Genomic DNA, 26,058 nt, shown 5'->3' on the forward strand with positions numbered 1-26,058 from the left:
AATTTCACAGACTCGCAGCTGCCTCCTCCATCCTAATCTTCAGGCCCTTCATCGGCAGGGGAGTCCTGTTCTAGAGCGGTGCAGGAGGTGCTACTCAATTGTAGAAAACCATCAACTAGGACAACTTGCCTTGTCAAATGGAAGAGGTTTTCCATCTGGTCAAGGCTGAAAGGGGGCTCCCCTAGTCTAGCACATGCTGAATAGAAGCAAGAATATCTTCTGTATGGTGGGCTGTTTAGCTCAGTCAGGGTACCCCTAGTGGTTATATCAGCATTTCACCCACCTGTGGATACCCGCTTCCAACCAAATGGCCATAAGACTTTAATGAAAGTAGTGTTTCTAGTAGCCAGTACATCAGTCAGGAGAGGGGTGGAGTGAAGGCACTGGTATCAGAACCTCCATATATGTCTACCTTGATCCTCCCCATCCAAGTTTTCTTATGCAAGTGGTCTCCACTTTTTATGTCAGCCAAGCAGTTTTCCTACCGATCTTTTCCCAAAGTCCTCACGGTAGTAAAGGGGAGGAGAGACTACACACTGTAGCCATCAGAAGAGCTTCAGCATTTTATCTGGAATGGACTACATATTTCAGGTCTTCATTTCAATTGTTCATTGCATTTGGGACAGAGCGAAGGGCAGGTGTGTTTCCACACAAAGGATTTTGACATCCGGTTTTATTCACCTGTTACCAGCTGGCTAATGTGAATCTGCTGGATAGAGCACTGAGTCCTTCATGTAGATCCCGAGCAACCTCTGCGGCATTTCTGGCTCACAAGCCATGTTAGACATTTGCAAAGCAGTAGCCTGGTCATCCTGTCGCGTTTGCCCCCCACTACACCCTCTCTCAACGATGTAGAGGCGAAGCTATGCTTGGATGAATGGTCCTCCAGCCCGTTCAAATAGACTCCGAACCCATCTCCAGTTGCGACTGCTTGTGGGTGGAATGGATATGTGCAATTACTCCAAGAATTAAAAAGGGTTACTAACCTGTCTGTAACTGTTGCTCTTTGAGATGTGTTGCACGTGTCCATTCTACAACCCGCTCTCCTTCCCCTCTCTGCTGCAGTCTTGCCCATAGGAAGGACCCTGGGGGGTCAGAGTGGCTAGGCCCTTTGTGGCCTGCATGTGGCGAGCAAGGCAACAGCGAACGCTCCTACTCCCCAGTGGGTGCTCTAAGGGGAAAAACTCTGACGCTATGCAGTAGAGCGCACAGACACCTACAATGCAATCGACATGTGCAACGCAGCTAGAAGAACAACAGTTATGGAGAGGTAGGGAACCATTCGTTCAGTGGAAATGCCAAAGTGTAGGGCATTTAAGATGTCACCTCTGTTGCCCTGTGCCCAGCTCCCTCTTAACCGTTGGGGCATTCATAGTCAGCAGTGACTATCCCATTGGGAAATCAGGCTCCCAGAGCCAGAGTGAGGTTTCCCCTGTAGAACTGCCCGTGATAGTTTATCAGCAGGTCAGATCATACAAAGGAGGGCAGATGCTCTTGATAGACCTTGGGGGTTCCCGTTTGCTGTAACGGAAGCGCTCTGTGCTCCCTTTGAAGTCAATGCAAAGACTCCCTTTTGGGAATGTCTACACTGCTGCGTGAGTGTGACTGTAGTATGGCACAGCTTTAATCTAGCTACCACGTGCAACGATAGCAGTGAAGTTGTGGTGGCATGGGCTAGCAACCGGCATACAAGCCCTCCAGGAAGCCTGGATACGTAGTCAGGCAGCCAGCCTGTGCTGACGTCCATGCCACCACATCTACACTGCTGCTGTTACCCGTGCTTGCTAGACTGAAACTCCCCCAAGTATGCCTACCTGTGCTACAATCACACCTTCGCCGGCAGCGTAGCCAGACGCCTTGATTTTAATGGGCTGTGCCTCAGACCTGAGAGAAGTGTGACCTGGTTTTGGAAAGTGGCAGAGTGGATTAGTCACTGTCGGTTTCTTGTTTTCTTTTGTAGGGAATTCCTGGGAAAATCTGAACATGCACATCATCACTGAAGACTGGCTGCGTGATGGCATTAAGGTTCTTCTTTTTGTTTTTTTGTTTTCTTTGGGTCAGTCTGCAGTTCTTTAGCGCCTGGCACTGGCTAAGCCAGGAAATCCTTCGTTTGTCCTGATGCATATCCTCGGAAACCCAGACTCCCACATCAGTGTCTAAGACAGGAGGAGGAGAAAGAAATGAAGTTAGCTGGCTTCTGTTTTAACATGGACAGAAAAACAAACAAACCCATGCACCAATGCCAACCCATTCAAAACTTGAGCACAACAAAGAGCTACCAATGCAGCATAATAATTAAAAGAACAGAGGTTCCTAGAAAACACTTATTAGGACAAATGGCACTTCTTTTACATTTAAAAACAGCGTAACATTTTGGATCACAAATGGACTGTGATTTACCCACAAAACGGTGGCTGTGACCATCTTTAAATATTGCAGCTGTCTTGCTTCAGTTCCAGGGTGTTTCCTTTATAGAAAATATATATTTAGTTCATCATTTTCTTTCAGTGGTTGTAATCAGGAAAGTGCTGAAGATCATGGGGAATAGTGATGTTTTATTGAAATCAGTTAACTTTTAATTTGATGTGTACTGCAAAAGTGTAAGGGTACTTGCAAGACAAACTCCTTTTGAAATAAAAAGGATGTTTTTAAAGACGTAAGACACAAATATTTAATGCAATGGGGATGTTGTAACACTTTTCCATTCTCCCCCCCCCATGTCCTTCTTTCTGAGTATCATTCCTGCTCCATACATGCACACCTCTGGAGTGTTCCTTTCCCCCTTCCCATCTACCTTTGGCAGGAGTACTGGTAGCTTAAGTGACTTCAACGGATGGGATTTTATTTTAGGGAAAGTTTTTTTAAATTTTTGTTTGAGCTTTCCCCCTCTCTGAATCATATGGGCCTAGAATATGTAGGAATTTATTTAAACAATAAATGTCTTCCATTCTTCTTTAAGCATAAAGAGACACAAGCACTTTCTCGGGGATGAGAGGACAGAGATCCTTAAGAAACTTGCGTTTTTTCCTCCTCAAACACTCACGTACATGTTTTAGCTCCAGTTGTCAGGCACAAAGGGAGAGGTGAACTTGTCAGTTCCTTAGGCAGAGCAATTCCTGCATAGCTAAAAGCAAGCAGCAGTAGATAGTTACTAATGCAAATAAACTGTGGTTCTGTTTTTTTCTTTACACCCCATACCCTGTTTTCCATGCCTTGGGCAAAGACTCAGCTCTCCTGTTCACACGGAGTACACCTGGTTCATCTGTGGCTTCAGTCCCTCTTTCCTCGTAGCAACGTGTGCTGCCCTGGATGGGTGGCGGGACAGGGCTGGTTCAGGCCATCCTGGGAGGCTGTAGATTCGTAGGTCCCCACTCCACTGGGGGAGATGCTCAGTGGAAGCTTCCTCCTTGTACAGCAGGAGGTGATGCACAAGCTGCTCTGTGGTGGAAAGTTGGGCTGCTGGCTGTGCATCCCTTTATCATGACCCTTAGTGAGGCACATTACCGGTGTCCCTGTTCTGCTGTGCCTCCTTCCCTGACTGCTCCCACAAAACAATTCCTGGTTCAAGACACGCACCTCCTCTCCCGCACCCCCACCCCCACTAGCATGGGGGTGGGAGGTTGTCACATACTGGACAATGGGAACTGTAGCTGGAGAACCCAGTAAGCTGGGGCTTTTCAGGGTACTCTAGACTTGTTTGAACTGGCTCTAACAAAACATTCCACGTAATCCTTGGTGTAATAGTTTTAGTTCCTAGTGTTCAGAGGTGAACCTTACAGCCTGATGGGGTCTGTTCTCTTACGCAGTTGTATAAGGCGTAGTGTAACCAGTTCAGCATGCATCCAAGTTATAGCTACAGGCTCATAATAGTTACAAAGCGGACAGTAGATTGTCTGCCGTAGTGTGGTTATACTAAGGTTTTGACCCATAACACTTCTGAGCTAACTGTGACATTTAAATTCTGTTTTATGCACTTATTGATATTTATTGGATTGACAGGACAGAAACACTATTTGGCTCTTTGCAATTCAATCTCTACATTCCATCTAATGCTGCTGCTGTCATCTGACTCATGTTAAAGTATAAACTTCAATGAAAATGTTGACTCTCTTCCCATGTGACACAGATTAGATTCCAAAGCATGAACCAGTGCAGTTTATTTCAACATACGTTCCAGTTAATTAGGCCAGTAATGTGCATTAAGATTGAAATGTTTATCTAAAAGTGTGTAGCTTTAATAAAATGATTGACTTCTGATCACTCCATTGACTTATTTGTCTTGTTTTTAACTTTGAAGAAAGGAGAGAGCTCAGCTTGAGGCAGAATTGAATGCCTGCCTTGGAGTTGGCAAACCTCAGATCCATCAGTGTGAGTTTCCAAGGAAAAACTGTACATCCAAGTATCTCTGAGTTACTTCTGGGGTCCCGAACTTGCTCTTTGCTTCTGAAGGTACTCAGTGCTCTTCTGATGACAAGTAGTGCTGGAGATATCAGAATGGGCTATGCCATCTGTTCTCCATGGGGCGGGGGCGAGACGCACCTCACAACACCTTCTTTTCACGGGATAGGCGGTCATTGGAACTTTTTCCTGTTGTCAGATGAGGTTCCTGGTGTCTGAACAAAGGGGGAGAAGTGCTAGGCTGTGCCAATTAATGTCATAGGGGTAAAAGAGGGGCTGTGATGGCTTACGCAACAACCTGTAACTATACAATGGATGTGCAGCAGAAGTTAATAGAACACCACCTGCGGGCACAGTACTTCCCCACTGAACCTAGTTCCTGTTCTCGCCACGTTTCTGTGGTTCTAGGCCCTGGTAAATGAGTCTGGGGGAGGGATGAGAGGGAGGGTGGCAGCTCATCCGGCCAGCAGTCTTTGGCCAAAGCCGACAGCATAGACATGAAGGCTGGCGGGACCAAAGTAAGCACTGAGGGGGCCTGTGTTGGTGAAGGGGTGAGAACTCTTGGCATTGGCTGCCCGGTTGGGGGTGTGAACCTTTGGGCCTGGTGGGGCTCTGTTCTCCACCCCTCCCTGGGACCCACTGTGACCACACCTACTCCTTTGGGTGGATCTGGATCTTCGGTCTCCTGAGTGACTTTCAGCTTTAGCAGCTTCTATCATGTTTCTTGCCTATTGCTATAGCACATTATTCTTCATACCCTAAGAACGCAGTGGGAAGGAGGCCGTCACCCATGCTGAGCTGTTTTCCATACTGCCCCTCAGCCCTGCCTCACAGGTGCTTTGCTGCAGGAGTGGCATGGCTGCTGAATTCCCAGCCTGCTGGGGGTTGCTGAGCTTGTCACTAGTAGGTGTTAGCACCAGAGCTTGTTAGACCATGTCATTGGCATACCGGAGATGTGGGGTATAGCCAGAAATGGCTTCTGCAGGGTGCCTTGCTAAAGGGGTGGGGGGAGGGAAAGCAGCATCATGGGTGACTTAACTTGCGGAGCCTAGTCAATTTCTGAGATTTATATTCTTGTGAGACTATAAGTACTAGAGACCAAGGATTTGAACACAAACCAGCTGGGCATTCTGATTGTTTTAATCAGTTTCCAATGCACAGGTGAGGAACACAGATTCACTACACAGATTAATATCCATACTTCATGCCAACATGTTGAAACAATGCACTAAATCTATTTCCATGTCCCATTAGAGGCAGATACAGAAGCAACTGGGATGCTCGAAGTTCAAAACCTTCCACTTTCCTGCTCAGTACGAGTTGATTGCCGAGATAGCAGCTCTGTTCTATTGTTACAGTTCAAAGAGCCCCGTTCCTGGAACACAGACTATGAAATGTCAGTAACAGAGTGACAATCCAGCAAGTATTCCTCCTAGGCTAGCTCAACACAACACACAATGGCCGCAGAGCAGCAGCTGCGTGCAGATGAAGTACAGTACATTCTTTAGCAGAAGTAGTGTTATATATTCAAGAAATTTGACAGCGTTTAAAAATTCTAGCGACACAAGGCGAGTGAGATAACACTATACAGAGCTCTTCCGGTCTTCTCCAGCCCCTGTGTAGCTCAAAAGTGCATGTCTCTCACCCCAGAAGTTGATCCATTAAAAGCTGTTACCTCACCCACCATGTCTCTCCACAATCCTGGGTCTAACACGGCTGCACCAACACTACAGTTAAAAATAATTAAGTGGACTTAAGGGTTGGTCTTTCTGATCATTGAAATAACAGGGCTGTACTTGATTTCAATGCACACCTTTTCTGTACACAGAAAGTGTATCTGCTTCCCAGCTGAGACGTGACAGGCTTAGTCCCTTTCGTTGCTCATGGGCGTAAAGACATGATGTAAGTTAACACACCAATGTACACAGCAGAGGCGGGTGAGCCAGGACACAATGCCTTAATTTCAAGTGTGCTGTGGCCAATGATATTTCCCAGCAATTCTGTATTTGGCTGTCTGCTCCTGGGCCCAGATCCTCACTTGTATTTAGGCTCCTACTGTCTGTGCTTTTCCTGACTCCACTCTTAGGACTAAGAAAATGCACAGGTGGGAGGCTGGGTGAGGACAATGCAATCATTGTACCAGACCGCTCGGTGTTGACGGGCTTGCTCTGTGGGAGCTGGGCCGAGGGAGACCATGCCGGAAGCTGGCTCTTCTAACACTAGGAGCTTCAAGTTCCAGCACCATATGGGCAGTGACTGAGCCCAGCTGTGGCTTGTAGGCTCTCTGGGGTCCTGGGATGTTAATTCTCAGGCCCTTCCAGGGTCCTGCCCTGGGCTGTGGAGGCCCCTTGCCATAGATCCTCTCTTTACCTTTCCAGGCCTTTTCCCCTCTCAGACACGGGGGGGTGGGGGGGCAGCCACTGAGAGCGCTGGGGATGTCACGGTCCCTGTAGCAGGGGGTTGCTGGCTGCCAGGCTGCCATGGGCTACATGGTCCTGGCCCTGCCTTGTAGCTCTGTGAGCAGACTGAAGGGCTTGGGGGGCAGTGACTTGCCTGCTAGCTGATAGTCCAGTTTTGGGCCTTTTTCCTTGAAGGCGGTGGTCTGGTCAGTAGCCAATACCACAGGGTGGGCAGTGGCTCTTTCTGGGGCTAGGTCACACAGACAGCTTAGCCTGACTGGGGTAGAAAAGGGGATGGAGCAGTTCTGTGCAGGAATGGGTCAGTGTGGCCAGTGAGGGCCCTTGGCTAGCACAGAAAATACAGGACCCTTTGCCAGAGGGAAAGTGACGGTAAGTCTTTGTCCCTGACTGCAGGGCCAACAAAACTGTACCAACAATAAAAACAGGGGTGTTGGGTTCAGGCTGGCTGGGGCGGGGAGTGTTAAGCTGACAGGCTCCTCTTCCCCCTGTGCACAAGGCCATGCGCATGGCCCACCCCCCTCAGCAGCCATCCAGCCCCCTGCTCTCACACAAGCACAGCGTTTACAGGCTGGTGCTTACAAGTATTTCTTCAGAGCATGGGCCTTGTCTGCGTTACAAAGCGCAAGCCAGGCCCAGCTGCCAACCGGCGGCTGCAGGGGGCTTGACCTCACTAAACCTAAATTCTTTAGGAAGCATTTCCGCAGGTTTGCAGTGTCCTGTACATCGCCCTGCTCAGCGGGTACAGCGCTTCTGCTTTTGCCCATGCTAGGTGAAGGCTAAACCACTCTCTCATGCCTTCATAGCAGCTCTATAAACACAACTTGGAGCAAGATGGTGCCTTAGACAGGGACCTATAACCACTCCAGGAGGTGCCTCCATATTGAATTGCTGTCTGCAAGCTGCTTTTTAATTCAAATGAGGTGCGGTCTTTACAGCGAACTCCCAAAATCCCTGGCCCCACCTGGTAAGGAAAGAGGCTGGTTTCAATCTTGGCTGAAGTCCATTAGCTGCCCCTTTTCAGCATGAATCTCACACGCCCCATCCTCCAGCTCACCCAGGGCTGCTAGGTACAGACGCAACCATAAGGTTAGGGCTCAGGTGTGCGCCAAAAGCCCCCGGCTGTGCTCACACAGCCTGTCAGCTCCTTCTGCACGTTTTCTACTTGGCAGTTTAAAAATAAATAAATCTCATTTTGTGATCATTAAAACAGGCCGGCTGGCTAGTGCAGTTTAATCCTATTTCAACCAATGCAGCAAAACTAGCCACCTCGTGAGGGTGGGGTCATTTACCTTTAGCCATAAAACGTTAATAGGGAAAATGAGGTGTTTTGGCTCCACTCCTGCTTCACCTAACCTGTGTCCCAGCTCCGACCGTGGCTCGAAGGTGTAAGAACCCAGGGGAGGCCCCTAGCAGTGACTGGCAGGGTGGGAGGCGTGGGTAGGCTCAGACCACACTGGCAGATCACCTGAGCAGGGTGTTCAGAGATCACCCCCTCTACGGAGACTAGCGCAGCCTTTCTACAGAAGGGGAAAACAAGAATTTCACTAAGTGCGTGGCCTAGCATGGGATGTAGCTTCAGGAAGCCTATGCAGCCATTAGCTCACTCAACACAGTACAGGACATGCAAGTTGGTTAAATGAGTAACACACAGAATAGCCTTAGTTCTAACCCGGTTTCCTGCTGCTCTTTTTGTTTTACTTGTTTTCACACACAAGGCTTTGGCCAACATCTCCCACGCTGCTCTTATTAAAAGCACCCTCTTCTCCCTGGCGAATGCCCTATTTCATAGATTCCAGACCCTCAACTAGTGTAAGTTCATCTGTGCAAACCTAGCTGGAAACCAGAAGCACCTTAAGCCTGGATCAACCAGACACACATTTAGTGCCCAGCTTATTCCCTGGGGATGTTAGGTGGGGGGATCTTCACAGCTGACGGCTCCACACCCCAGATTTCTCTGGCATACTCGGTGATCGTCCTGTCACTGGAAAACTTCCCTGAGGAAGCAATGTTCTTGATGACCTTCTTAGTCCACTCTCTTGGCTTCTGTAACGAAGATGAAAAGGCAACATGAAACCTCCTGGGTCACAGCTTCCGGAGTGTGACTTACAACAGAGGCGCGAGCTGCTTCTGGGCCGTCCCCTCCCAGTCACTCTATGCTCCCTGTTGGAATAACAGCCCTGTACAGGCGACCCCCCTCGCTAGCATGGACTGGGTCAGAGCGTGGGGCAGGCAGCTCCTGTTAACTCTGCTTTGGGAAAACACAACCACACCTATTGCTGCTGCAGCAGGATTCCTTACGCAGCAGAACCGAGAGCTGGAAAAGCCTGACAGGTCATCTAATCCAGCGCCCGGCCAGTGCAGGTCTGTTCTCGCGTACATTTACTAGCCTTCTGGCCAACATACTTTTAATATGCAAGGGATGGGGTCTCCACCACTTCACCTGGAGCAGGACAGTGGTTGAGGACAGCTCTGCACTAGAAACTTACCGGTACTTTTTGTCAGAAGCTGGGAATGAGTGATGGGATGGATCACTCAATGATTCCCTGTTCTGTTCACTCCCTCTGGGGCACCTGGCATTGGCCACTGTCGGCTGACAGGATACTGGGTTGGATGAACCTTTGGTCTGACCCAGTGTGGCCGTTCTTATGTACAACAAGTTTCGGTGACATTTCTAAGACAGCAAAGCCCTAGTGCGGATGTAGTCATAGTGGTGGGCTGGCTGAACAGGCTGTCTCTGTACTAGGCGGGTTTGCCAGCAGTGCTATGCTGGTTTAGCTTCGCCAGCAAACCCAGGAGGGAGACAAGGCCTCACGTTTACTGTCAATGTTGCTGACCATCCGCCCGTTGGCTGCACCGCGGGGTTATCTTACCCTGTACAACTGGTCAACGCGGCCCTGACACTCCATGTAGGCCTGGTAGTCAGCAAACACTTTAAATCTGAAACCAGAGCAGAGGAGAGTGAGATGCTGAACTCAGATCAGCGCAAAGGATCAGGGTGAACAATTCGTGCTGCCGGAGGTTTCGAGCAGGAAACGTGCCGCTGGGTTTCTCCAGCGTTAGGGGCCGACGCAGGAAGACGACGCAGCCCTGAGTTGCTGAAGGAGCCTACGCGGCTATCACAGACTGAAGGAAACTGGTGCTGTCTGCTCATAAACCAGTCCATGGCCTGTTTCTTGGCTCTCGTTTCCCCTGTGCGTTCTGGGAGCGGCAGGGAGATGAATCCCTGGCATTAGGCCAGAGACGATCGCCTGGTACCGGCGCTCCCCACTCCCCTGCAGAAGCCCCAGGTCCGTGGGTGGGGAAGCGGGGTAGATGGCTGCAGGCCCAGTAGGGCCCATGGAGTGAGTTCCTGCACGCTGGCACTGGGGAGGGACTCTGAGGGCAGCACCGCTCAGAGAAGCCACAGGCTGTGCCACGGGTGCAGGGGCGGTAAGGCCGGGCCGGGCCGGGAGGCAGAGATCCTCCGCATCAGCGGCTTTTGCCTTTAGAGAATCACTAGGAATCCAGGGCTGCCCCCTGCTCTCTTCCAGGGTGGGAGGAACCAGCCCTCTCCCTGCAAAGCCAGCCCTGCTGCAAGGAGGAGAAGGAAACTGTGGCTTGAGATTCACGGTGTTTTACCCTCCCCCGTGCAGCAGTAACCCAGGCACGGGAGGGTGGGGCCCTGGCCCAACGTGGGAAGCAGCCTGGGCCGCAGCACCAGGGTTACAAGGGCCGGAAAGGCCCTGGCTGGGGGATTCCTTCGCCTGGCGTCCACGTTGCTCTCCAGCCTCACAGTGGCGGTTCGTTCCGCCCCGAACCCATTGGGGCGTAGGGAGCTGGGGAGCGGGTGAGCGAGGCCCGCCCAGGACAGGCCCTCAGCGAGAGGAGAAGGGAACCAGTGGGTGAAACCGACGTGCACTGGGCCGGGCGTTACGCTGGCCATGCCTGCTGCACACTAGCGCTGGGTACAAGGGCCAGCCGCTGCCCTGGGCTGGGATTCAAAGGCCAGAGCGTGGGGGCATCGCTCCGCAGCAGTGTGAAGTCCAGCCCACTCGGCACCGTGAGTGGGGCCATCCTGGGAAGGGGACCGGGGCTTTCACGAAGGGCAGGTTGGACCTGGTCCCACATCCTTATCTGGACTCCAACTTCCATGGCCACCCAACTACATCTCCCCAGGCTGGAGCTGGACGGGGAATATTGCACCAGAGGGTCCGGAGCGCTGTATTTCCGGCCTCATCCAAAGGCCATTGAGCCCATAGGCATCAATGGACGAGGGCCATCGTGAGGAGCACCCAGGATCCCAGGGGCTTCCACACCGGCTTGGAACCAAGGACCAAGTTCACTGGCTCTCACCTGTCGTGGTTCATCAACATATTGACGACATCCCGGAAGCAGCCAGGGTCTTTAGGCGAGAAGAAGCCGCTGCTGAGCTGGTCGATGGCTTGTCTCAGTTCTGGAATGCGCTCGTAGTATTCCCTAGCATTGTACCTGCACAGGAGAGAGGCGCACGCTGTAGCCGGCTCCGTGCGGGGCGTAGCCTCACGTTGGGCTGGAGCAGCTGGGGACCTGTCTCCGTTCACGCTTCCTCCCGCCGGCAAAGGTGGGAGTTTAAGAGCTACTTAAGCAGACCTGGCCTCTCTGCTGGCCCGGACCTGCTGGACTCCGCGGCACAAGGGGACTGCGTGTGGGGTTGGTTTGATTTTTTTTAACACATCAGAAGTGAAAACTGGTGCTACAGCCCAAATCTGCTGCAGCCACGTACCCCAGCGGCCACCGCTGCTTCCCAGGGGCGGTCGGGACTGGGGCTCGTTTTCCCAGCGCTACGCAGGGGTGGGGGAAGTCTCACCCGGCAACCTCTGCTAGTTGCTCCTTGGCCTGGCTACGCAGCGCAGCAGATGCATGATGGACAGTGCCCGGGACCAGGCCCCAGTGCCCCTCCCACCCCCTGCCAGGGCCAGAATGCCACACGGGGGCATGAACGACGCTCCGTGAGTCCCTGGCTCTGAATCCAGCCAGAGCGACCTGTTACTGGCAGCCACTCCTGCTCCCTGACTCGGATCCAGGCCCTGTCTCCTTCCCGCACGCGGTTGCACCTACCTCGCCCTCTCCCCTTTCCACACAACAGCTCACGTCCTTCCCCCAGCTCCCGCTCTGGCCCACGGCCGCTCGCCCTGTAACGCACGGGGCGATGGGGTATGCGCTAAGGACTCTCTGGCAGGGGGCAGCCTGGGTCTCCTGCGATGCTGTTCTACAAACCCTCGCTTGTCCAGCGCCTCCACGTCCTCCACCCGCATGCCGAAGATGAACAGATTCTCCTCGCCGGCTTCCTCCGCCATCTCCACGTTGGCCCCGTCCATGGTCCCGATGGTGAGGGCGCCGTTCAGCATGAACTTCATGTTCCCCGTGCCTGAGGCCTCGGTGCCGGCCGTGGAGATCTGCTGGGACAGATCGGCCGCGGGAATCACTGTGGGGGAGGGGGGGGGGGGAGAAGGAGGCAGTTAACACGCTGCTGTTCTTTACCCCTTGTCCCAGCTCTTACAGGGGCCAGCCGGGGGCGGGGGGGCGGTGTGGCTGTCTGGGCCAGCACTGCGGCTCCTACGCACCCCTGCCCAGCTGCAGGGCACCAGCTAGGCGCAGAGCCGGCCAGGACTTGAGGGAGGGGGCCACAAAGTCGCCTCTGCAGCCCAGACCCAGAGCTCCCCAGGCGCAGCCAGGCTCTCCCAGTCACTCAGCACACACGCCCCCATCCTCACCCCGCTCCCAGGAGCTGCTATCACCAGCCAGGAGCGCTGCCCCACAGGGACGCGTCTGCCCCCGGCCAGAGCGCCACTGACAACCCCTCCCAGGAGCAAGCAGCTCTGACAAGCAGGAAACCAGGACCCAGCCTGGTCCTTCCCACAGGAGCCTGGGGAAAAGTGCAGCTGGAAAGTGACGCGGCTGGTGGTGGCTGGTGAGCTGAAGGTGAATCCGGGAGCGGGCACCCGAGGACTGTGTCAGAACAGGAGACGCCAGAGCAACGCTACACATGGGCGCACGCTCCTGGCTCAGGGCTGCCCGACCCGACATTCAAACACCTTCCAGGTCAGCCTGCCTGGACCACTGGGCGACTTTCCATGACAACGCACAGCCAGAGCTCCATGCCTATTTGAATGCACAAGGTCTCGGGGACATGTCTCCGGTTCGGCCAGGATGGGGCGCACACAAATATCGCCCTCGGGGCTGCTCTCAGCTGGATCTCACGCCTCCCACCTGGTGCTAACACGAACAGACACAGCAAAGGGCTACACTCTCGTGGCGAGGTCTGTTCTGCCGGTGCAGCTTCTCTAGTACTTACGGCTGGAGCCCCCCCACACTTTGAAATCCCAGCGCAGGGAATGCTGGGAAAAGCGCCAAAGGGAGGTTTAAATGGAGCCCCACAACCCTGTGCCCTGCTCTGGCCAGATCCTCCCCACCCCCCCGTCTGCTCCCGCATTCCTCTTGCTTGTGCTTGTTCCCTTACCCATATTTCTCAGCCTGCCCCTGAATCCCAGCACTGCCCATAGGGAAAGCGGCTCATGGTTTCCTCACCAACTGCACAGTCACTGCCAACTCACAGCATCCACGCAGTCCACCCCCTTTGCTGTCTTACCTTTCTCAGCAAAGGACACCCTGTAGTTCTCCAAGAAGATGACTTTGAGTCGATCTCCTATATAGGGATCGTTATTGATGACGTCCCCGATGGACGTGATCAGTTTGATAATCATTTTGGCCATGTAGTAGCCGGGAGCTGCCTGCAGAGGGGGGTGGAGACACAGAAAAAGTTAAAGAAAGAAATGCACAGTAAGGCAAAAAGGAGAGACTCCCGGGGTGCTGGAACAATGTGTGTAGTGGGGGGGCTGAGAGCCATTGAACCAAACCCTGGATATGATGGACACCGCTTCAAGCCAGGGAATGCGGCAGCCCCCAGCCCCCTCGTTCCAGCACCTCTGGCGATTCCAATCAAAACGGATATTATCAAGGGGAGTAGCCTAGGCCGGGGTTCCTGGAATGGCCAGTGCACATGAGACGTGAGCTTGATCCATTCTCTTCAAACAGTTTTTCGACAAGGTGGTGCAAGACCAATAGAGTTTGGGAGCCCAAGTCTTACACTGTTCATAGGGGCAGGGCAGTGAAAATTCTCACTTTCATTCAAGAGGCCGGGGCCCTGCAGGCTTACATGGGGCTCAACGCTTGCATGTGGGTTTAAAAATGATATGCCAAGGGCTGTGTATTCTGAGAGCAACAGGCCCCACAAGCGGCCGCTGCAGACGAGCTGTGATCGCTCCCGAAGAGAAGACAACTACTGACCAGCAGCAGTCTCCAGGAGCAGGGCTGAGCAGAGACAGCAGAAAGACTCTTTCAAACCAAGCAGCTGCTCTGGCGCCAGTGCTGGGACACAGAGAGCACTGGACGGCAGCAAGATGATACGGCCACGGCCACGGTGGAGTGAACCTCCAAAGCCCACTGGAGTCCTGCAAAGATCCCCAATGGCAGCCACAGGCTGTGATTCTTCGTCCCCAGGCCAATCCCTTCCCCACTGGCTCCCTCTGCCAGGCCTCTGCCTTCCCCTCCATGCTCTCCCTCGGCGTCTGTACAGCGCTAAGAACGGGGGGCGGAGCCTGTCTTTACCGACCGGAAGCCAGACGGCCAGCAATATATGTCTCCCTCCAGCAGAAGGCAGAGACATGCACCCAATTCAGCTTATTAAACTGTGCTCCAAAGGAAGAGTTAATGAGACGTCTCACCTTTCCTCCAATCATCACCGTCCTTGGCACAAAGGACTTTGATGGGTCTTTTCTCATGCCTGAAAGATGAAGAGGATAAAATTAGAGTAATTCAGGGGTGACGGTGCTGAGTAACGAAGATGTTCTTTGGCTGCAGTAGCGGCTGGAGGCACCAGTCATGAACAGGACCCTGTTGTGCCAGGTGCTGTACAAATACGTAACATGTGGTCACTGCCTTAAGGAGTTTATACTCTAAGTAAACAAAACTATAGACACCAGATCTGCATCTGCTTCTGTGCTAAACCTTCCGGTCATGACCACCTCAGAGCACCATCAACATTTCCAGGAAGACACAAGAATTGACATTGACCATCCGCTCCCAGAGCAGAAATTGGGCTCTGGTATTTCTGGGGCAAAACATGACCATGGGGTTATATAGCCCACGTTAACCAACAGTAATGTGGGTCTTTGGAAGTTAGGAAAACCATTTGCACTGAAAATACATATTTAGGAACCAAACGTTGCTTGGGAAAGGACCAACAAGGCCAGAGGGGCAGAACTTTGCGAGACAAACCCAGTCTCCCCCCCTCGCCGTTGGACTGGCGCCTCGGGGCACAGCCCTCCATCCTGCTCCCAGAGGGCCCCCGAGATCTAGTGAGCCAGGCAGCCGCGCGGAGAGGTGGGAGTGAGAGTGCGGAGAGGTGGGAGTGAGAGTGCGGAGAGGTGGGAGTGAGAGCCCAGCTCACGGTTGTAGAGGGTGATGATGTGCAGACAGTTGAGGAGCTGCCTCTTGTACTCGTGAATCCGCTTCACGTGCACGTCGAACATGGAGGACGGGTTGATTTTCACCTTGTACGTCTCCTCCAAGTAGGCCGAGAACTTGAGCTTGTTCTCCTGGGAAGGAAAGTGGGGAGACAGCTGAGTACCCGTCTGACAGCTCGTCTGTCATGGTGCAGCCGGCTGGAAAACAAGAGTTCCTCTGGCAGATTCTCTCTCTGCCCAGTGAACATTTACCAAGTCCCTGCTCTGCCTGATTCACAGCAGGGCCTCGAACCTGGGTTTTCCCATGTGAGAGCCTCACCACCGGGCTGCTGGCAATGCTGGGATGGGTTTCTCTCTCTCTCTCCCACAATTACTTCCTGGACCTGCGGAGCCTTCCCAACAAAAGTTCCATTGAAACCGACACATTTCCAGGAAGAGTTTTGGTTTTCCTGAATCGCCATTTTCTGATAAACATTCTGTTGAACAATTCCTGACCAGCTCCAGTCACGAGTGCTCAGCGCCGTGGGTTGGGAAGTGAGTGGTGATCTCCCACCCGCCCGGGGGTTCGTAGGACAGGGGTCTTCTATCCGCACACCAGACACCTGCAGCCAAAGCCAATGCTACAGATTGCTTGACAAGGGTGCAAATGTACGCGGTGTGCACCTGTCTGGAAATGCACGAGGAAATCCCTCTTCCTCACAGCTTGAGACAACACTCCAGGGAACCTCTGGGATGGGCAGACGGCTGCCTGAAGCAAGGACTGAGCAGCAAGGTAGACTGGGGACTGCTCAGACAGTGCAAGAACAAGGGGACAGTCACTGAAATTGAAAGAGCCCAAATTTCAAACAGACCATTGGAAATACATCTTCGCCCAGTATACAGTTAGCTTGTGGAATTCACTGCCACAAGGTATCACGGAGGCCCTGAGCTTAGCAGTATTAAAAAGGGATCATTTATACAGATAACAAGAGTCACACGAGTAAGGGTAAAAAAACCAAGACTTTTGGAAGGTCTATAAACCTTCATGCTCCAGGGCACAAACCAACACCCAGCTGACTGGGGGTCAGGAGGAAACTTTCCCTGGGGGCACATTACCCCATAAGTGCCGGGCTTTCTTGCACCTTCCTCTGGAGAAGCTGGGCCTGGCCACTGTCAAACACAGGATGGGGTGAGCGAGATGGTCTGCTCCAGTCTGGCAATTCCCAAGTTCCTGCCCAGCCAGCTGTAGAAAGGTGGGGCCAGATGGAAGATGTAACTTGACCAAGGCGCAGAGAAGCCAAGAGGAAAGCAGGAGGAAGGAAAGGGCATAGAGGGAAGCAGCAAAGACAGTATGAGAAGGAGGAAGAATGGGAGAAGAGGGGAAGACCAGATGAGCAGGGGTAGGAGGAGGCAAGAATGGAACTATGGAATCGGGATAAGGGAAGAAGAAAACGAGAGCGTGGGAGGGGAGGGGGGTAAGAAGATAGAAATGGGAGGAGCATTTCACTCCCAATGGGGCACGGCCAGACATCTAGAAATGGGGACAAACCAAAGCAGCCTGTTGCCTCCAGCACGAATCTCTTTGCTGCTGCAGCAAAACCTGGTCTGTCGGGTTTCTGATGTTAGAGCCGGTCAGGAATCTTCCATCGATGGGAAGAACGTTAGAGAATGTTGATTGTGCCAAAATGTCCTGATTTTCCATTTGGAAAATCAAATTAAAACGTTTCCCGCTGGCTCCGCATTAATCTGTGTCCGCCCGAGCCACCGCGGTGCCCCAAGGGATCTGTAGTTCCAGTACATCAAAGCACACTTCCCCCTATGGATTAGGCTCCTGGCCAGATTACATCTCCCATGATACACCAAGATGTCCGTTCTGACTGAGCTGCCACATTGCATCATGGGAGTACCATGAACACCATACATTATGGGAGATGTAGTGGCCATGGAGCCCGGCCCATAGGATGAATGGGCGTGAGGTACCCAAACTACAGCTCCCGCGAGGCAATGAAGCAGCGCAGGCAGGCACAGGCTAACGCTGGGCTGCCCTGAATCAAAGTATTTCAAAGTTTCCCAATCAATAGTTTTCAGAACTTCTCATTCTGGAATGAGTTTTGGTATTTCAACTTTTCAACCTGAGTCGGACAAACATGGGACAATCCTGCACTGTCGGGGGAATGGGCTAGACCGGCTAATGGGTCTTTTCCATCTCGAGATTCTGTGGGCCCAGTTCTCTGCCAGGTGAACCACCACTGATGTCAATGGAGCTGCACCCATTTGCCCCCAGCAGAATTTTCAGCCTGAGAACTAGGCTATGAACTAGTTGCCCTGATGTCCACGTTACCTGTTTAACTTTGGCCACATCCCGGATAAACACCTCGTCATCGACAAAATCCAGTAACTTCTTCAGCTGGCTCAGATCCGTTACAAAATCTTCTCCGATTTTCTAAGGAAATAAAACCGGAAATGAATGTCCTTTGCTGGATGTCTCACGTGCTGCATAATGTCACTTCCCTCCTAGAAATGCCTCAGTCCTGACTGGGAACGAAAAAAAAAAAGCCAGGCTTGGCAAAAATATGGCACCAATTATCGTGGTTGGGTTATTACTATGCATTGTTTTAGAGTTTAAATGTATTGGGAATAAATGATTGGTACAAAAACATTTTAGTCTATCACACAATTCCACAGCACTCCCATACAGCTAAGCAAAGAAAGGCTGTATGTGCCAGGAATTACTTCCAGATGGGTAGAGTATTTGCAGTGTATTATCAGCCACTAGATGTCTTAGTATGCTGTCTGGAGTTCCTGGCAAGGCATGGTCCTGGTAAACAAAGGAGACAAAGCTGGAACTCAAGCTGTGTCGGAGCCGGTTTGTGTGAGTAGCTGTAGACATTTCCTTTAGTGCACGCCCCATTTAAGAGAGACTGTCGTTCCATATATCATGACACCAAGGGAGGTGATGCTGTTCTGACAATCTATCCCAGCGGTTCTCAAACTTTTGTACTGGTGACCCCTTCACATAGCAAGCCTCTGAGTGCGACCCCCCCTTATAAATTAAAAACACTTGTTTATATATTTAACACCATTATAAACCTCCAGTTTGAGAACCGCTGATCTCTCCTCAGCCCATGGAAAGGTGGAGCCAACGGTCAGCAGGTCTTTGAGTAACTCCTGATGGCTGATTTTAAAGCTCTGCCCTCATTGCATGCGTGTGTCAGATGTTCAAGAAGTGAGACAGCTGCCCCTCTAGCCTTGCCTGGAGCTACGCGGACTGACACCTGCTGAAGATCTGGCCCCATTTGTTTACACTGCCCTGAAGACTGTTTTGTGAACAAACACTAGGGGTGAAGTAGATCCCGTGGGAGTGGCTCACCTCAGCAATGACACCTGCGAGTCCTGGATTGCACAGCAGGAGCCAGCGCCGTGGAGTGATGCCGTTCGTCTTGTTCTGGAATTTCTCTGGTTCCATCTCGTAGAAATCTTTGAATCTGAAACGCACGGGCAGTAGGGGAGACACTGAGCGGGTCCATTCCCAGAGTTTTATAAAACTGTAACCTCAGATGCTCCTGACTCTATTTACAATCCAGCTGAAGTCTTTCTGTTGACATCAATTGGAACTGCACTAGGCCCTAAATACCTGTGATCCTAGCTGCTGAAACTGCGATTCCAAACCTAGGCGATGAAAATGAGTGCAGCAGCAGTCAAAAAAGTCAACAGAATGTTGGGAATCATTAAGAAAAAGGACAGATGATAAGACAGAAAATATCATGTTGCCTCTATATAAATCTATGGGACGCCCACACCTTGAATCCTGCGTGCAGATGTGGTCGTCCCATCTTAAAAAAGAGATATTGGAATTGGAAAAGGTACAGAAGGGGCATAGAACAGCTGCTGTATGAGGAGAGATTAAAAAGACTGACTTTTCAGCTTGGAAAAGAGACGACTAAGGGGGATATGATAGAGGTCTATAAAATCATGACTGGTGTGGAGAAAGTAAATAAGGAAGTGTTATTTACTCCTCATAACACAAGAACTAGGCATCACCAAATGAAATTAATAGGCAGCAGATTTAAAACAAACAAAAGAAAGTATTTTTTCACACAACACACAATCAACCTTCAGTCTGACCCAGTATAGCCGTTCTTATGTAACCGAAAGCTTTGTATGGCCTGCAGTCTCTCTACTGCTGGTGCGAGGAGGAAAGAACCCAGCTTGACTCTCAGCTTCCAGGCTAAGTTTACAGGGCTGGGCAGTGAGGAAAAACAGCCTTTCCCTGGCAAAGCCAGCTCTGAACGGGAGGCCGCTCTGCGGGTGAGTCACTCACACGGAATTCTTCACGATTTCGGAGTGAATCCTGGCCACCCCATTGACGGCGTGGGAGCCGATCACGCAGAGGTGGGCCATGTTAATCCTCTTGCAGTCCCCTTCCTCGATCACGGACATCCTGCGCAGACGGTCTAGGTCTCCGGGGTAGAGGGCGGCCACGTGCTGCCGGGACACACACACACACACACACACACACAAACAAACAAACGTCAGTGGCGCAGCCTTAAAATGCAGACAGGGGGCTAGACTGTCACTAGGGCTGCCCCCAGCCTGGGGGAGTCAAAGCCCTCCTGACACTGCTGGGGGGGGTTACTCGGGGTACACCCCCTGAGCAGGGGGTGCAGCTGCTGTTCTGCCACTCCCCCAGTGCCAGTGAGGAGCAAAGGGGGGGTGACTAGAGCAATGGGGGGCAGGGAGGTACTGTGCCTTGGAGCAGAAGCAGGGTCATAGCGCCCCCTAGGGCTGCTCCTGGGTAGGTGCACCCCACATGTTTATATTTTTAGGGGGTATTTTCAAAGGCGGATGGGGCACCAAGGACCCAGGGGGGCCTTTACCAGCCACTCCCTCCTGAAGGTGACAGGGACCAGCTGGGCAGCGCTGGAGGCTAAATACCGCTATTTATCCACTGAGAACCCAGCACAGCGTCCCGAACCACACAGTACGGGGCAGCCATGGGGAGAGACGGCAGAGCCACTGCCTGGCAGGGAGCAGCGGCTCAGAGCAACAGTGCTTCTGAGCTGCAAAGACTCGTCCGTGGGATGCATGCCGAGAGCAGCAGTTCCACGCCCTACAGGCCAGGCCTGGACTGGGGGACCTGGAAGAGACGAGGTCCCTGTCAGCCGGGGCCAGCTCCCGGTCCCGAGCCCGAGCCCCTCACATCCAGATGTCTTTGGTTGATGGTATAAATGATCTCCAGGTGGCGCGGCAGCAGCTTCTCGAACATGGTGACTGGCCAGCGCTCCAGGGCCTCGGGCAGCACGGTGTGGTTGGTGTAGGCGCAGGTCCGCTTGGTGACCTCCCAGGCCTGGGGAGGGACAAACACACTCACATCAAACAACTGAGACACTTGAGTCTGACTCCATTGGGATCATTACTGGGGTGTCTGGGTGAAATTCAACAACTGGGTCAGACTAGGAGCCCCCGCAGGTGCTGGGCTGGCTGGTCCATGTCTTCAGGGTCTAACTGAATCTTCCCCCAGGTCACCTGGGTCGCTCCTGTTCCCTGCCCTGGGCACAGGATTGTCCAGTCTGCTTTGGGCTGCGATATCCTGCTCGGAGTTCGGTTGTCGAGTGGTGCTACAGGCCGTCTGACTAACTCAATGGCTGGTTCCTTCTGGCCTTAAACCGTCAAACTGTGACAACATCTCAGAGCAGAGGGGTGGCACTTCCCAGAGACAGGGAATCTCTCTCTCTCTCTCACACACACACAACTGACAGCACCAGATTCTGCCGATATCTCTAACAGCGCCGCACAGTAACGACCTTTCAGCGCTCAGACCGGCTTGGTGGGGCCCACGACAGGTTTTTCCGTCAGAAAATGCCGATTCACGGCCCTGTTAACAGGAAGAGATCGGCTCTGATGAATCCCCTGGCCCCAAACATTTTTAAGAAACAAAAATTTGGGCGCTGTCGAAAGGTCCCGTTTTATCCGTCTCAAACCCTAGAAAGGTGCGTATTTCAGTTCATGACGGTTTCAATTTTGCAGTTAATTTATACTAAAAAAAAAAAAAAAAAGGTAAAAAACAAGATTTAAAAGGTCAAAATCAAAAGGAAACATTTCTGTTGGCCCAATCGGAATTTGCATTTATTTATTTATTTATTTTTGGTTCACAAGAATTTTCGAGATTTGGAGTTTTCATCCTGACCTGGGACAGGAAAACGGTGCTTCAGGTGCACGTGCGCGCCCCTCGGGCCTTGATCAGAGGCTGGGCTCAGGCTGGAGCACGCGAGCATCTACACTGCAATCCTATAGCCCTGCTCAGCGGTCACGGGCCAGCCAGGGGCGTTTTACTGCAGTGCAGACATACCCCAAGGCTCTGCCAGAGTCACCCTATAGGCCAGTGGCTCGGCCCTCACCTGGGATGTGAGAGCCCCAGGTTCAAATCTGCACTCCAATCAATAGCTATATGAATTTACTCTGACGCCCATTAGCCCTGGGCCCTCCAGCAGCTCTGCCAGGCCTCTCCAGTCCCTGTGAGAGCAGCCTCCCCTTCTTCTCCGGGAGATCTCTCCCCGTCACCCCTGGCCAAAGCGTGCCGGCAGGGGGCACTTCCTGCCCAACAGGAGGGTAACCAGGACTCCAGTTACAGCAAAGAGCTCGCGTGTGTCGCGGGGGGAAACAGGACAGAAAGTGGACCCAGCTGTGGGGAGGGAGGGGGACAATATGGAAGAAGTGAGCGCAGTGGAAATAGAGTGGGCGGGACAAAGCCCTGGCCGGGATGATTTAATTGGTGTTGGTCCTGCTTTGAGCAGGGGGTTGGACTAGATACCTCCTGAGGTCGCTTCCAACCCTGAGTTTCTATGATTCTATGGGAGGCAGGGAGAGGGGAAGTACCAGCAGAACAGAAAGAGAGGTGGAGATCAGACAGCAGGAACTCAGCAGGAGAAACTGCGGGGCGAGAAGCTCTTGGGGAAGACACAGTCAAGAGGGACCCTGGCCGCTGTGGGCAGCTCCCCCTTCGCTGCGGAGAGGAAGCAAGATGCAGCGAAGCCAGGAAGGCTCGAGCGGGAGAGTAAAGTCCCCACAGAGGAGGATGCATGACTGGGGAGAGGATCAAAGTCAGGGTTAAACGAAGCTCTCCCGGGTCTTGCCAAGGCCACCCTCCTGCAAGAGCGGGCGAGACAGGGTCTGAACACAGGCCCGGCCCAGCTCTGCCCCCTCACACTCACCTTCTCCCACTCCATTTTCTCCACGTCCACCAGGATCCGCATGAGTTCTGGGATGGAAAGTGCTGGGTGAGTGTCGTTCAGCTGAATGGCGACCTGCAGCGGAGACATTCCCAGGTGAGACGCACTCACGGGGACGTGCTCCTGTGTTCCCAGGGCAGTCCCAGGCCCGGTCTACACTACACAGCTTTGTCGCACAGCTATATCAGTGCTGAGTGTGGGAACTCCCCCCCGCTAGCCGACATCACGATGCCAGCAAAACACTCGGTGTAGACACAACTATCCCGAAAGAAACGTCTCTTCTTTTGACATACGGGGAGGCGGTGTAGCTATGCCAGCAGAACTCCAAGGTCTCGAAGTCTTCACTAGAGGTTCTGCCGACACAGCTATACCAGCCAACGCTCTGTAGAGCCGGCAGTCCCACAGGGCAGTTACAGAGCTAATTCAGCGTCCATGGCCATCACCACCTGACATGCACAAAGCCTCTGGGAAGGGATGGACGCCCAGGAATGGCTCTAGCAGAGCTGGCCAACGTGCTTCCAAAAATTCAAATGACAAAGGGGCACCTTTTTCACAAGAAACGTTCACTATTTTGACAGCAGCTGTAGGGGCTGGATTTCAACACCTAAATCTTTGGAAATGGGGTCTCTAGTGCCTGGTTTGGAAAGCGACGTGATGGAGAGAGGCGGCATCGGCAGAGCCTGGGGCGGCAGCACCTGCCACGGCTCTGCCAGGTGCTCACCTTGTCTGGGAAGGTCTCAAAGCATGTCCTGACTGGGTCTCGGGAGCCGAAGTTGGAAGACTTGAACCGGCGAATGATGTCCTGCAGGGTGGCAGCTACCACGAAGTATTCCTGCTTCAGCCGCAGCTCCTTCCCTTCGAAGAACTAGACACACAAGGCCCGGCATCAGCTTGGCTCGTGCTAGCATCCCGCTGTGGCTTACCGCCACCTAGGTGCAGAGTGACCTGCCGGGAGGCCTCCGAGCTGAGTGGAACGGCACCCAGGGGCTTTGGGGCAGGCCCTAGATGGCCCCGGCTCCTGGTCCGGCCCTGGGTGAATGTTCACGAGGCACAATCCACCCAAGGGGCGAAAAGACACGTAGGGAAGGGGGTCACTCACATTGTCATTCGGATACAGGACTCGGGAGATGTTTTCTGCCAGGTTTCGATCCAACACAGCCTCGATATAATCACCCACATTAACTGAGGAGAGAGACAGCACGCAGGGCCAGACAGCCGTTAGGACGACACGTTTACCTTACCCCCTAACACACACATGCCTTGGCACGTGTCTTTCATACAACTGACAGTAGGGAAGGAGGGAGGGAGCTAGGACCTGATCCCACTGATCCTGGAGCCAAGGTCCTTCCAGCTGAGATCAGAGCTCCGTGACGCTAGGCACTGCACATAACACAGTGCCTGTCCCGGCCCCGAGGAGTTACAGACTCGGCAGACAAGACGAAGGGTGGGAGTTTAGAGCTGAGGAACTGAGGCACAGAGAGATCATGTCACTTAACCGAGCTCACAGGGGGCGTCTGTGGCAGAACTGGGACCTCACAGAACCAGGGAAATGTGGGGCTACTTCGGGAGGTCTCTGCATGGTCTGTTTTATCCAGGACTGGCCAATGAGCAGCGCTGAGGTGCACTGGATGACCAGGTGCAGCGGGGGAGATGGGGGAAGCAGGAAAGCTTGCTCAGAGCAGGCTGTTAAAATGGCATCCCCAGGCCCAGATTCCCCAGGCATCACTCCTGTTTCATGCCAGTGCACGGCCCAGTCTTCATACACCTGCCAAGTTTTCTGCGGCGCCACATGACACGGTATGCAAATTATTGAAAGAGTCAATTTACATATTTATAAAGTCTTTGCATAACCTCAGAGACTTGGGCTTGTGGTCAGTAGATCCTGCCCCAAGCCCTGGTGGGGAGGGGCCTGGTGGAGCAGCACAGAACTTGGCAGCTCTGAGGCTGGGCAGGAACAGGGGTGGGTGGGTAGGTGGGAGGGTGTCCTAGGGTGGTGGGGGAGGGGAACAGGGGTAGCTAGAAGCTGTCCAAGTTTAGTAGATGGATGCTGGGGCATCTGGGACAATGGGGGCTAGCTGCAGTCAGGGGGTGGCTGTGTAGAGAGGGGGTCCTGGGATGTCTGGGGTAGGTGAGTAGTGGGGTGTCTGGGACAGGTGGGTGGGTGCTGCAATAGGCAGGTGCTGTCTAGGAGAAGAGCTAGAGTCCCTCAGCAGGGGAAAGAGGACTTCCTGAGGCCCCAGGGTCTGGCAGGGGGAGCCTGGCACCGAGCTCGTTTTCTGCCCCACCGCTGCCACCACCACTCCTCACGCAGCAGCCTCCAGCAGCATGAAGCCAGAGAGAAGCAGACCAGCAACCTGAGGCAGGCTCAATGGTGGCCTCTAGCAGCCACAGGTGGAACTGCAGTTTCTGGCCCCTTCAGGTGGCGCTGCAGGCATGCGGGCAGGGCTGGGAAATACAGACTGTGGCATGGGGTGTGGGACACCTGGCAGCCTGGCCTCATTGCTCCACACCTGCACTGCAGGTAAGTAGACTGAAGGCTCAAATTTACTTGCCCTCCAATAGAACTGACATCTGAAGATTCAGAACAATTTTTATTTTGGCCAGAGATGCCAGCCCTTCCCTAACAAAGTGGGAGGACTGATTTAAATATACCCTCGTGTGTTATGTTTCATTTACAGTGTGTGTGATTGTATCTGGGGCCCCACTCTGCCAGGTGCTGTATATGCACACACACACACACACACACACACACCCCAGAGACCCTCCCTGCCCCAGCGAGCGTCCAAGGTAAGCAATGAAAAGAGACTGCAGAGAGACAGCACTTACACTCCTGAAGGTTGAAGTCATTGGGTGCTTTGGCAGACCACAGTCTCATTGTGTTCACGGTGTTGTTCTTGTATCCTGGCACAGGGGTATCATAAGGCATGGCAAGAACTACCTGTAAAAGGAGAATACGTCACTTCCAATTAGCTACAGGATGTCCTCAGGGTACAAAACGGGCAAGAAAACAACCCAAACTCGTGTGTGTGCGCGTACATTTATAAATAGTTTATACATAGTTTATAAGGGTTAATAAGTGATGAATAGACATAGTGTATTCTTATTCTTGTAGCAACAGCATCCAAGCAGCATGTGTTATAGATAGAAACTAGCACATCAGTAAAAGGTGCTATCGATGATCATAAGCAACCTGTTGACCTTTCGAACTGCTTAACCATTTTTTAAAACATCTATTAATTATTCATTCACGTGTTATAAATGTACCTCAGTGGCCATTAAAATCCAAACCATCCTGCAGAATTCAATATAAAATTATATCTCTGCTATAGATGGGTAAAAACCCCCACTACAGAAAGGCTTTTGTTCTCTGTTTCTAAGGATGATTCCCCCAGACCCCCATTAGATGTTTATTGAAACGTACTGGTTAAATTCCACAGGACCGGTATGTAAGGGCTGCACGTGAGCTATTGCAGATGCGGTAAACTGCAATCACAGCTACACCCGTCTAAGCCTTGATCCTGCAAAGCCATAGGTACATGCTTACCTCTA

General features: G+C 52.6%; 2 protein-coding genes across 2 annotated transcripts in view; one reads left to right on the top strand and one right to left on the bottom strand.

Moving 5' to 3' along the window:
• ABHD12 (abhydrolase domain containing 12, lysophospholipase) overlaps nt 1-3,130 on the top strand; it is a 54,887-nt gene extending 51,757 nt beyond the window's left edge. Inside the window, exon 13 of the mRNA XM_054021777.1 lies at nt 1,961-3,130. Coding sequence (XP_053877752.1) covers nt 1,961-2,000 — 40 coding nt within the window. The 3' untranslated portion in view covers nt 2,001-3,130. The remainder of the gene's footprint in view (nt 1-1,960) is intronic.
• Nucleotides 3,131-7,271: 4,141 nt separating this feature from the next.
• The window catches only part of PYGB (glycogen phosphorylase B), a 36,875-nt gene continuing 18,088 nt past the window's right edge, over nt 7,272-26,058 (bottom strand). Inside the window, exons 6-20 of the mRNA XM_054023400.1 lie at nt 25,336-25,447; nt 23,609-23,691; nt 23,231-23,374; nt 22,492-22,584; nt 20,481-20,627; nt 19,602-19,765; nt 18,651-18,765; nt 17,622-17,723; nt 15,286-15,433; nt 14,561-14,619; nt 13,426-13,567; nt 12,054-12,261; nt 11,151-11,285; nt 9,689-9,755; nt 7,272-8,861 (exon numbers count right to left, since the gene is read on the bottom strand). Coding sequence (XP_053879375.1) covers nt 8,709-8,861; nt 9,689-9,755; nt 11,151-11,285; nt 12,054-12,261; nt 13,426-13,567; nt 14,561-14,619; nt 15,286-15,433; nt 17,622-17,723; nt 18,651-18,765; nt 19,602-19,765; nt 20,481-20,627; nt 22,492-22,584; nt 23,231-23,374; nt 23,609-23,691; nt 25,336-25,447 — 1,872 coding nt within the window. The 3' untranslated portion in view covers nt 7,272-8,708. The remainder of the gene's footprint in view (nt 8,862-9,688; nt 9,756-11,150; nt 11,286-12,053; nt 12,262-13,425; nt 13,568-14,560; nt 14,620-15,285; nt 15,434-17,621; nt 17,724-18,650; nt 18,766-19,601; nt 19,766-20,480; nt 20,628-22,491; nt 22,585-23,230; nt 23,375-23,608; nt 23,692-25,335; nt 25,448-26,058) is intronic.

Source organism: Malaclemys terrapin, chromosome 3 (assembly GCF_027887155.1).
Source record: "Malaclemys terrapin pileata isolate rMalTer1 chromosome 3, rMalTer1.hap1, whole genome shotgun sequence".
Lineage (NCBI taxonomy): Eukaryota > Metazoa > Chordata > Testudines > Emydidae > Malaclemys > Malaclemys terrapin.